The 13,000-nt window shown below is 37.3% G+C and overlaps 1 protein-coding gene across 1 annotated transcript in view; it reads left to right on the forward strand.

Annotated features, from left to right (window-relative positions):
• Positions 1-13,000, forward strand: part of Cps1 (carbamoyl-phosphate synthase 1) — a 110,437-nt gene that overhangs the window by 6,848 nt on the left and 90,589 nt on the right. The window contains exons 2-4 of the mRNA XM_041631850.1: positions 8,664-8,773; positions 11,860-12,004; positions 12,888-12,977. Of these exons, the coding sequence (XP_041487784.1) occupies positions 8,664-8,773; positions 11,860-12,004; positions 12,888-12,977 (345 nt within the window). The remainder of the gene's footprint in view (positions 1-8,663; positions 8,774-11,859; positions 12,005-12,887; positions 12,978-13,000) is intronic.

Here is a 13,000-nt window from a genome sequence, read left to right on the forward strand (position 1 = left end):
TCATGCAAAAATGAATAGAAGCCTGTAAATGTAGTTTCAAAACGAACTTTAATTTTGATCACAAATTAGAGCCCTAAAAAGAAGAGTGGTTTAGGAGTAATGTGATAATATTTGCATAATCATACTTTAGAAAATTTCATTAATGGAATTAAAATATTTTGTGACATGGTAGAACAACAACACTAAAATCTGTATGGGCAAAGCAAAAAAAATGTGGAAAATGTATTGGAATTACCAGCTATAGACAAATCTCTTGCACAAAATTGTATTTCCTTAAAAATTACTCCTAACTGGTGAAAGAATTCCAAGGTTCATAATAGAAGACACACAATTAGACTTAGTTTAGAATGTTCAAACTAAAGGTAACATATGAATGGACATTGTGTGGATAGTTATATAACACAGTTTCATAGAGATGAATATTACATAAAGCAGGGGATTAAAATGAAGATAGTACTTAAATTTGTATAAATGGAGTAAAGTATCAGATGTATAGAAAAACTTTTATAACTTCATGCACAGTTGTACAAAAATTTGTAGTTAAAACTAGCATTTAGTATTAGTAGGCCATAGAGGGTTTTGCGTTTCTTCTTTCACCTTGGAATTCCTATCAAGCCACAACAGAAAGCAGGATTACTTCTTTGTACATCCACCTGCGTACAGGCATGTGGTGGTCGGAGATCAACAACCAGTGTCACCCTCTGTTGCCTTCCACCTTCTTGTTTGAGACGAGTCTCTCAGTGAAACTGGAATAGCCTGCGGCTACTAGACTGGCTACCATGCTGGCCATTTACAGGATTCCGAGGAGTTTCAGAGGCCTGCTACCATGCTGGCCATTTACAGGATTCCGAGGAGTTTCAGAGGCCTGCTACCATGCTGGCCATTTACAGGATTCCGAGGAGCTGAATCCCAGCCTTAACCCTTGCGCAACAGGCTTTTGCCTGCTGAGCCATGGCCCCAGATCCCTGAATGTACTTTGTGAGAACTTATTCTTAACCTCCATGGCTTCCAGATCCATAGTGTCTACAATGTTTAGACTAAGAGGTCAAGTTAGTTTGAATGAATCTTCCTTGAGAACCATGTTGACCAAATCCTTGATCTCTTTTATTCTAGGTTCTTTACATATTTTCCAAATATAATTACTGTCATGGAAGAGAGCAAATGTGATCTTGAAAGAGGAGAGATAATATTATTTATTACAGAAATAGTTTGAACATTGGTTCAAGTTCAATCATGAAAATTAACTCTGTGCATGTGCATATAAACTTTAAGGAGTTGCGTGCTGTGTTTAGTGATACAAACAACATGCCTACATGTTTTCAACAATCTTTTCTTTTGTTCTTCTACTTTTGTCTTAAGAGCTGAGGTCTCACTATATAGTCAAGACTGATCTTGAACTCATCATCCTTCTGCACCTGCTTTTGAGAATCCATGATTCCATGCGTGTATCACCGCATCCAACTGCATGCTGATTGTGTTCAGCTGTGTGTCCACCATTAAATATAGACCAATTTCAGAGCAATATTAGCTTGGATGGGTGTTTTGGTGGAAATGCCTCCTGTGAGCTAGGATCTCTTGGAAAGGCATTGGGTGGAATACAGGAGAGGCCCTGACTTGGACTTGCTTCAGTGAATCGAAGTTTCTGGAAGTAGTATTGTCAGAGACACACTGGGAGACAACGTGACAAAATCATAGTCAAGTCAACAGGAAGCTGGGATCTGTCAATTTCTCTCATTGAGTCTGCTCCTTGGTCCCCAGTGTGGCTCAGTCCCCAGATATAAAATCCAACAGGAAGTTTATGAGTTTCTGACAATAGGAAGCAGTCCCTTGGCCTGGCTTCTCACAGCACAGCAGAAAGTCCTTACTGGAAGAAGGGTTGAGGGGAAAGCAAAACAATCTGACCTAAGTTAGTATTTGTGGGCATAGCTGTCTTCAGAGCTTGAAAATTCAAGGTCAGGAGTAAGTGCACACAATTCTTAAACTCCACAGAAACTTCTGAGATTATAGGATGCCGTCAACGACTGCCCACTTCGCTCCCACCATTTACAGATTCAAAGATGCAATTCTTAGTTGGTCCCAGTCTCCTCCTGGCTCATCCACAGGAATTCTGAACCAACATTTCTTACAAACAGATTAGACTTCATGATACAATTACTTATAAACTATTCTTAAAAAACTGTAAAGCGGAAAGGAGAAAGGAGTAATAAGTAAGGCTGGCTGGACTAAAGAAAAAAAAATCACTGCTCCTCCAATTACCAGTGTGATGATCTTCATTTCCCTAAGGCTCTGTCAACTCAAGTGTAAAATGGAGATTTTAATGTTAGCGTCCTCATTGTTTTTCTGTGAGGATTAGATGAGCAAATCCATGAGTAGCTATAGAGACACTCTCTTGCACATTCTTATTAACCATTGCTATGCAGAGAATCTGTCTCAGAAACGGTCAGGGCAGAGCTCTGAGAGACATAAAGTACTCTCATAGGCTAATGTTCTGACAGGACTTCATGACTCTACTTGAAATTGGATGCCCTTTGCATGAACAGGAGCTACTTCATTTTTAAATCTAAATTTTCAATTTGTTTGTCCAACTGCACATAGACTTCAGTTAACATAGACAACTATGTTCAGCAGATTTGGGTTATACTAGCTTCTCATTAAAGCAGCAGAAAGTGTACAGTTATAGATCTATTATTACCCTTAGAAGACACACTTTAGAAATGGTAATCCTTCCATTTACAAGTGTTAAGAGGAACCTCACTACATGAATCACACTAGAGAAAATTTCAAGTATATGTTCCCTTCAGCAGTTTAAAAATCACTTATACAAATATTTACCAGTGACAAGGATGTATCAAGCATTCTGCATAAACCTTGACAACCACAAAGATAAAGCTCCTGCAGCTTCAATTTTAAATGGAAGGAGAAAAGTGAACTATTTGCTACTTAGAAATTTTCTGTAGAAACAATATTTCAAGTGTATGACCTTTTAAATTAAATTCATAAGGTGAATTAAAACAAAGATACTGGCATCATTTTATATAAAAAGTAGATAAAACAACTTTGATTATGTATAGTTAATCCAACTTTATTCCTTTTGGCTAATGATGGAGTATTATATTTCTAGACAGCATAGCTAGTTATTAATATTACCAGTGGAATCGAGTCATGGGAAAATGTGAAACAAAGATTGAGAAGCTTCTAGAATTTACTGACAGCTTTACCTACACTACGCCTAGATGGTGTGTAAAGCTGGCGTGACTGGCAGCCGAGAGTTATCTTCACCCTCAATTGATGCTTTCCTGTCCCTTTATGCTTTATTATCAGCCTACGTAAAACATGTGTCCTCACTCAAGGAAAGATGAAGATTGATAAAAATAACCAGTAGGCATCAAAATGACTTCACAATATCATGTGAATTTTAATTTCATAACATGATACAGCCGGGCGGTGGTGGCGCACGCCTTTAATCCCAGCACTTGGGAGGCAGAGGCAAGCAGATCTCTGTGAGTTCGAGACCAGCCTGGTCTACAGAGCTAGTTCCAGGACAGGATCCAAAACCACAGAGAAACCCTGTCTCGAAAAACCAAAAAAAAAAAAAAAAAAACCAAAAAAAAAATGATACTCCAAAGTCTATGTATTCCCAAAGTTCGACATCAATTTTATGTGACCCACAGTTAAATATTTCTGTAGGCTTACAATGTTGGGTTAGGCTTGAGGTTTTCTGTTCTAAAGGTCAGTAGGAAGTAGTAAGCTTACCTTAAACAACTATAACACAAAGACACAGGAATACATACAACACACATGTGTACATGCACACACACATATATTCACACACACCTACGCACCATTTCCACACAGACACATGCAGAGAGAATGCAGCGAACACAAGGCAATCAGTGTTAATTCTGACTTCTGCAATCATTTGGTGGCATAGCCTGTACACTAGGAAGGACAACCGCGATGTAAACAGGAAACAATCAAGCATTGACTCATGAAGGATGGAAAGAGAAAGAGCTAAGGTATTTCTTAAGTGTAACACACTTAGAAAATGAAACAGAAAAAGGAACTCACATGCTAACTGATTAATTGAAGACTGGTGTCCACCAATACATATTTGAGAAAGCCTTAACTGTACTGCCTAGGGTAGGTAGAAGCAGGGAGACGTCACAGGTAAATTGAGCAATGGGGACATAATAGAAATTGGAAAGAGTCTTCTCTTGGGTAGTAGCACAGTTTTATGCAATATAGAGTTAAGCATAGAAGCAAATGGGTGACGACTAGTTCCTTGTGGCTCTCACTATTATTAATTTTTAGGAATTAGGTGCCTAGTGCTACTGTTAATTGGTGTACTATTTAAGTAACTATTATTGAGCCTATAGGACCAGATGTGGCTTGAAAGTAGTTCCTTCTGAGATGCTATCAAGAGATGATGAAGGAGGAAATGACAACTCTAAGACGTTTTGTATCTCCTAGTTTGAATCATTAGCAGAAATAACCATTTATGCTCTTTAGAGCATCAGGCATTTACCTTTGAAAGAACAATTCAGCCAAAAATTAGACAAATGTATGAAGGTATAAAATGTTGAAAGTGAAAATGAAGTATATGAAAAAATAAACTTATAATGTTTCCAGTAATAAAATAGATGAGCTGGGGACATATAAAACAGATATCACACTTTGAGCAAATTGTGTTTACTTCCTCGGATAGAACAAGACAGCAAACAGCACTGTGTGAGCATTTGGAAAGCAAGGAAAATCATGGCCAAAGTGCTGGCCAAGGACAAGGGAGTAGTGAGAGGCAGGTTGTAATTTTAAGAACAGAGGTCAAGGGAGAGCCAAAGAAAGATGACATTGGAGCAAAGTCTTGAAGGGCTTTTCAAATTTGAGACTTGAAATGCAAAATTCACTAATCATTTCTTCATTGAAGCTCTATTTGTTATCATCTCAAGCATGGGGAGGAAAACATGACTTCTTTTATTAAAAAAAATCCCCCCCCCCAAGAAAAGGATAGCATTTTATGTATTTTTGTTTTCTAAGATTTCAGGAACACTTTCATGCCTGTTTCTCAAGTTTTTTTTTTTTGCTTTGTTTTGTTTTTCTTTCCTGTTTTGCAAATCAGGAAAGTACCTAGCTAGCTCTTTCAATATATGGAGAGTCTAGGGACACTCACTATGAATCTCGAGAGTTCAAGTACTTAACCTGTGGCAGAGGCTCAATGATGTTTGTGACTTGATTGCCTTAATAGTATCATTGGCACACACATTTTATTAAGCATAAAGGGATCATATCATTAAAAGTTTCTTGATTTTTCTTAGCCTTTCATGACATTCTGCAAGCATACACACGTCCCTCAATTAAGATTTTTTTCCTCACATTTTCAGCTTTCAAGGGATTAACATGCTCTGGTAGGGTGCATTTAAACAATAATTTAATAAAAAGAAATCTAATTCCTAGGCTATGCACGTCTGTTTGACAGGACAGAGCCTCCAAAAATATGAAATTTTTGTAAAAAATGAACTCTCATGAAGTCTCTGGAAGGAAACAACATTTGGGGACTGTTATCTAGGAGAGAGGACTCTAAATAATAGCTCCTTGCTCAGAGTTCTCCATCAATTCATAGATATGTCAATTGGCACTCATCATTTTAGTCATTGGAGGCTAGTATAGTTAAAGGAATATAAAGTGTACTACAGCAATAAACAGAAGCCTTGTAACAATATAATGTGTAGTGGGAAGGAGAATTAGAAGGTCTATAAAAACTGCCAAAAAGACAAGAAATATAATTAAGGGAGCAAAAGACATATTGAACACATTCTCAGGGACTATTTCAGACAGCAGTAAATGTCTCTCCGGATGTATCTCAGAAAAGGAGAGCAGAGCAGGGAAGCAGTTCCATGAAGAGATGAGAAAAAAAAAATACCAACTAGAACTGTAGACAAAGAGTAGGATTTAGTTTCTGTGAATTTTTACCTTCCTTTAAAATGGTTAAGTGCCATCTAATGTGCAGATCAGACAACCTGAAAGTCTTAATTGAGGGTAGGTCAAATGAAGGAAGAAGACGACATAAGCCTAGGTGACATTTCAGGCAGACAAGCTCAAAATAAGGCCAATAAACTGTAGTATAAGTAGTTGAATTTGCACTTCACAGCCAAGCCTTCCTAAGTACATTATTTTAAGTTACATATTATTTAAGAACACACTTCCTTTCTTCTATTTTGTGAAGGTATGTCAGTTACACACCAGTTCCTCAACAACAGAAAATAATATTTCGAGTAGAAAATGTTTTTTGACAGTGAATTTTCATTACTCGGACCAAAGGATTTCATCTAGGGAAACATGTCAGAGTTACCTGGGGAGTTTTTTCAATAAACACCCCTGCTGAGATCTATCTCTGTGGAGTATCTTATACCGATCTTTGGAAATACCCTGAGCATTATCACTCCTAATCCCTAAAATAATTGGCCACTGTCTTGAATTATAATTACACAAATGTAACTGAATAATTGAAACAAATTATGGAATAATGACAAGGTTTTACAGGAGTAACAGGCAGAACTGATTTTTCCAGGTACAGATTGAAATTTGGATATGTACTAAGCTAATTTCTGACAGAGAAATCTCATCACCACTGGTATCAGTTGATGTCAGTCATTGTGGTTTCCTTGTGATGGGCAATTCACAAACTTTTCTTAATGTGGTATCTAGAGAGATAAAGTGAAACCAAACAAATGGACTGCTGAGCTTGTGGCCCTCACCATCTCTCTCTCAAACACATTTCCACACACAAACCTTTCCCAATGAACAGTACAGAACATATTCCATCTTTCTCAGGAAAACAAACTTGAAATTCACAGGTTGTATTTTTAATTTAAAATAAAATAAATAAATTACCTATTTAAAAGAATGTGATTTTAATAGGAAACACTAAAATAGTTCTGCATGTAAGTATAATGTATATATATTCATACATAATTGAAATTTAGAAGCACAGTGTTGAATGAAAGGCAATCAAAACTCCATTTTACATGCAAGAACAATCATTCTAATGGCCAGAGATTTGAGCACTTAGGATTTAAAGGAAGGATCATATTTCTGCAGACATCATTATTGAAAAATATCAGGCTTCTGCATTTTAACACTTGAGAAACTGAATGTGTGCTACCAAGCTAGAGAAATAAAGAAACAAAGATCTTAGCATCAATCATTAAATACCTAATGGTTTGTAAATGTGTGTGTGTGTGTGTGTGTGTGAGAGAGAGAGAGAGAGAGAGAGAGAGAGAGAGAGAGAGAGGGGAGACAGAGAGAGAGACAGAGAGCGACAGAGGCAGAGACAGAGAGACAAGAGGCAGCAAGAGACAGAGAGAGAAGTGGGAAAGCAAGATATGCAGGGATTAGACCCTACGATTGCAGTCCTAACCCGGGAAAGGGACAGAAAGTAGAAAATTGGTACATCTCTCCCTCCAATGACCTCAGTTAACCTCACAGAAAGGATAGTCATTCTTCAACAAGTTCAGTGCATGGCCAGACTGGCTTCATGTATAATTGTATCTATTTCTCTGACATAATTATTTGAGGCCAATTTCAGATATGTTACTTTATGACTATCAGGATGTAACTACTAAAAGATACAGAACCTTAAAAACATAACCCCAAGACTAACATCAATCCTAAAAGAGATTCTATCTAATGCAATCAAATACCAATTTGTCATTTCAATTTCCTCAGTTGCTATGGAGTTTTATTTTTTTTATGTCACGTATTACAATGGACTACAGTGTCTCCTGGGACATTTTTTCCTCTCCCTTGCCCTGTAAGGAAATTGAGATCTAAATTGTTTCAACAATAGGATTATAGTATTTATGAGGACTGGGTGTTGTTTGCTTGCTTCTTAGATAAGTTTCTCTAATTGTTCCTTTTTTTAGCCAAGAATTTTATAGAAGCTAGTTCAAAGATTAAGACAGCAAAATAATCAAATTCAGGATGCCCATAGCCAAAAGCAAGAACCAGACATGGAGATAATTAACTCTAATAAAAGGCAAAATACAATATGCTTTCAGAGTGTTCCACAGGGTTTGCTGTTGTATCAGTATTAATGGAGTGATACAGCTTCAACTTCTCCACAACCGTGACATGGTGTGGAGAGGGCAGCCCCGGGGACACTTTCACCAAATACCAGAACTCTGTGGAGCATAATTTAATAGGTAATCTCAAGGATTCCTTCTAGCTCTAAACCTCTGCGTGAACATGAGCTGTATGGTATAATTCATTATGCCTTTGTCAGCTCACAGACTTCCCTTAAAGGTATACTTGAGCAAAGCTAGGGAATGTTAAGGAGAAAAAGTCACTAGTGGTAGCTTTCCAGCTAACACGAAGCGTTTCTACTTTGCCAACAACTCTACAAAGTAGCCTTAGACTAGGCAATGCATCGACATGCTTCAGTTCCTCTTCCAAGCAAAACAAAGCAAAACACCTGCTAGCAACAGAAACCATCTATTTGGAGAAAGGTTTCAAGAGGCACAGAACAGCCCAATGCTTGGGTAGGATGATTTCAGTAAATCTGCCGTATGCTTATTTATGCCTGGATACTTTATCTTCAGAATTTTATTTTTCTCTGTGTGTCTGGTGTTTTGATTTTGCTCCTGAGATTCATGCAACTACTTCTTTAGGCACAGACAGCACACATTGTCCTGGAAGATGGAACGAAGATGAAAGGTTACTCCTTTGGCCATCCATCCTCAGTTGCTGGTGAAGTGGTTTTTAATACTGGCTTAGGAGGGTGAGTATTCTGTCCAAATGCTTTTTCCTCTATGTAGAAGAAGGCCTGGGTGATGTAACTCATGATAACATGTTGAAATCACTGCACCTTTGAATTGCATACTGTAGTGACATAGGGCTTTGTGTATTTCCTATGTAGCCAGCCTGGAAGACAGGTATAGATACATACTTGCTGTTCCTGGAAAAGAAATAGAACATAGAAGCATCATGGCCCCTTAAACAAAACAGAAGAAAACTAATCCTAGAAATGTATGTTGTGAAGACATCAGTTGAGACTCCCAAATGGGGAAGTATTGATCTGATGGCAGTGAAACTTGAAGCATGGGAAAGACAAAGCATCATCTCAGTGAAGTTAAACCCACTCCTGCACATTTAATATGAACACTTGAGTATTTTGTATAATTATGCCTTTGAATCAAAAAGATGAATTAATAAGATAAACTAAGACAGGCCAGTAGTGACAAGGCCCACATATCTAATATTTCGTTAAAGATTTATTTATTTTTGTTACTTATTCGTGAGTGTGTGTGTGTGTGTGTGTGTGTGTGTGTGTGTGTGTGTATGTGTGAAGGAACACATGGTAACCAGAGAATGGATCTCCCTGGAGTTAGAAATATGGGCAATTTTGAGTTGCTTAATATTAATGCTGGAAACTGAACTTAGGTTTGCCAACAGAGCAGTAAATGCTCCTAACTCATGAGCCATCTCTTTACTTTCATATCGAGTATTTTTAATAGTTATCAACTATGACCCAATTTAGTATTTAAGATTTACAAACGAATGGGCGACCATTACAATGAGAACTGTTATATAATTCAGGTGGCTGATCTTACCTAGACAACCTGGGGAGCAGGAGACTGCACTTCTGGTCTTGGGATGCAGTAGCAGAGAATGGGATGCTGAACCTTACCTAATCTTTTGGAATGTCAGTTTCCCTGTGTACAAAGCAAGGGGGCTAGATTACACAGGACGACAGCTGGAGACTTAAACCACGTGTATTTTAGGAAAAATAGGACGCTATTGTTTTAAAAGGTTTCCTTTAGAGAGTCAGTCAGCTAGCTTTCTATGAGATATTTGATGAACACTTCAGGGAAATTCACATTAGCCTCGTAAGGAGAGAGGAGCATCGGGTTAACTGATACTGAGTGTATTGATAGATCAAGCCTGTCATGATATTATTAATGTTCAGTTTCCCTAATCCTCACCTCTCTCTGTAAAATGAAGACTATTAGTGGTTTTAAAATCAGCCCCAGTGGTGAGAACATTAAATTACAGCGTATAAAACCTGTTTGCAAAGTTTTGCTACGCCAGGCAATCATTTAAGCTTTTCGACGACACTAATTACTAGCTGTGTTAATATACCTGCCAACAAACAACTGTTTAATAGAGATCAGAATGATGGAGGGCACTAGAGTTTTCTTCTTGGAGATAGATTACGGGTAATAAATCTTGTCACATCACAAAAGTCAAACAGGACCTGATGGATTAATTTGCTTTCAACACTGTAGCTCTCTGGCGCGTGCTACATTTATGAACTCACTAGAGAGTACCACGAGCCTGTATTTAAGGAAAAGGCCAGGTCCCTTAAAGAAAGAAGCCAAGGAAGATAAAATTAATTCAAAGCCTTTTTCTTGGTGTAGAAGAGATATTCATGTGTTGGATTAGTCCACAGAACTTATGTTTTTTTGAGATATGTAGATCTCATCTACTGTCTGTCTCTTTCAGTAACATGGTTATAATTAAGTTTTTTTCATCTTCAAGAAATGCGTTTATATTGTGTATAAGCCTTGGTTAAAAATTTATTAGTTGCTGACAGGTGAGGGGCATCTGAGAAACAAGCTGATGGACGCTTGAGTCCGTGCATCTCTCCGGGGAAGGTGGAACGGGAAGACAAAGTGTTCTGTTGACAAAGTTAGTTCTGGTAGGACTTAGCTTGGAAGGGGTTGAGAAATTTATGTTTACTGCTATCTGAGCTGTATTGGATTGGTTTCAAGGTTGTCGATTCCGTCCTGATCAGCACCTAAACTCACACTTGCTGTAGTAATCCACAAGCGAGATTTGTTCTCAGTCTGCAGGAAGACAAAATGTAAGGGGACAGGAAAAAAGAAAGCATCTTCAAGTGCATGGAATAAGTGTTGCTAGTTCCTAGTATTTATGGGAAAATGTCCCCATCCCCACATAATATTTTACACACACACACTTTAAAATTCTGCATTCCTTCCAAATTCCATTTTCAGTACTTTAAAATAGTTATTAAGCATCTTAATTTTTGAGTCAGTAATGCTGTAGGTGAGTGATATTTTTCCAAGTTTATAATAGCTATCAAATTTGTAAGCTTTATTCCAATTCTAAATGATTTTAAAATCAATATTCTTGAGTTATTCTTTCTTGTGCATTGATGCCTTAGTTTGTTTCTTTACTGTGTTCTAATCTCTATGGCTATCACTGTCACAATGGGTTATTCTTCAATATCCTAATGCACATTGAAAAATTATCTCCAGCTTTTTAATGGTTAATAAGTTTGAGAAACTTTTAGTCTTTGACAGCAAGTATCAGTTTTTTTCTCAATGTCTAGTAGGCTGTGGAAGCCTTTAAAATATCTGCGAAAATTAAATTGGCAACAATGTATAAAAAATTAAAATATTTGCCAGACTGTGGTAGTCCATGCCTTTAACCCTAGCACTTGGGAGGCAGAGGCAGGTGGATCTCAGTGAGTTCAAGGTCAGCTAGCTAGGGCTATTACAAAGAGAAACCTTGTCTCAAAACAAAACAAAACAAAACAAAAAAAACCAAAAACATAACCAAACTAAGTAAAAAAAAAATCCCAAAAAGCATTATTAAAGAAATTCAAAAATTTTTAAGTGAAAGAATAAAAAACATGAAAATTGCCCTTGCATCAGAGTCAGCTTTTCTGCTCATATTAGGCATATCATGGATAAAATTTGGCATCCTCGGGAAATTTCTCAGATTTTAGGAGTTTAACCTCATAGTCTTCTGATTCAATGGTTCAGAGACTAAGAAAACGTTCTTACTGTACATACTGGTTTGGCACTTGTATGCCTGATACGCTCTGCCACCTCTTCCTAGATACCCGGAAGCACTTACTGACCCTGCCTACAAGGGGCAGATCCTCACCATGGCCAACCCCATTATCGGGAATGGTGGTGCCCCTGATACCACGGCGCGAGATGAGTTTGGACTTAACAAATACATGGAGTCTGATGGGATCAAGGTAGTACCCGTGATGTTGTGCTAAGAGTCTCCATATGGAAATGTTTGATTGATTGATTTCTAAGGATATAAGAAAGGCAAAGTTTCTCTTCCAAAACTATGTAATAAATCCAAATTTCAACCTTGTTCCTAAGTACATGGGGATACGCTTCAACTTGACAAGTTAAAGTTTTATTATTTTTTTGTTAAGTATTTATTAGGGTACTTTAGATTTTAATGCATTGGAGGAAACTTATTTTAGCACATAAAATATTGTTGCATGTCTAGCTAATGAGACAATAATGATGAAAGTTTGATAATCAACTGCATATTATTTATTGCCTTTTAATTTTTAGTATTAATAAAAGGTAATTTATATGGTGATTAGAAAATTAGCATATTCAGATTCTCTAGTCAAGGATATTTGGATATTATCTTGAATTATGAGCATATAAACAATTTAAGATTGACATTGTTACTTCACTCCCTTTCTACTGCTCTGTTCAGAGCAGCGTGGGTCTCATATTTCTGTTTCCTTGTTCTTTTTTGCATGTATATTAAGAAGGTTACCTTATCTATTATGCACATTAAATAACTAATTGCAAACTATATTATTGATAAGCTAAATAGTTGAAAGGCACATTGTGTCTGGAAGAGACAGTCCCTTCCTTTGGGGATTTCCCTGGAAGGCAAACCTGCTTTCCCAAAGGACTGTTAAGAAAAAAAAATAAACTTAAATAAAAGTGTTGATAGCCTTTTCTTACATCATGTCTTCAGAGTTTTAAGACTCTTTATCAATGGCTAAAAATACATTAAAAAGTACAAACTTAACCTTTAAGGTGAGTCGCAGGAAGTGCATGTCTGGTGAATCAATCCCCTTTCAAAGTGTCTGTCCGTCTTTCTAGGTGGCAGGCCTGCTGGTGCTGAATTACAGTAATGACTATAACCATTGGCTGGCTACCAAGAGTCTGGGGCAATGGCTACAGGAGGAGAAGGTGAGACCTTGGATAAGTTTCAT

Source organism: Microtus oregoni, unplaced genomic scaffold, assembly GCF_018167655.1.
Source record: "Microtus oregoni isolate MIOR12 unplaced genomic scaffold, Mior012 000038F_ref0000394, whole genome shotgun sequence".
In the NCBI taxonomy this organism is placed as follows: domain Eukaryota; kingdom Metazoa; phylum Chordata; class Mammalia; order Rodentia; family Cricetidae; genus Microtus; species Microtus oregoni.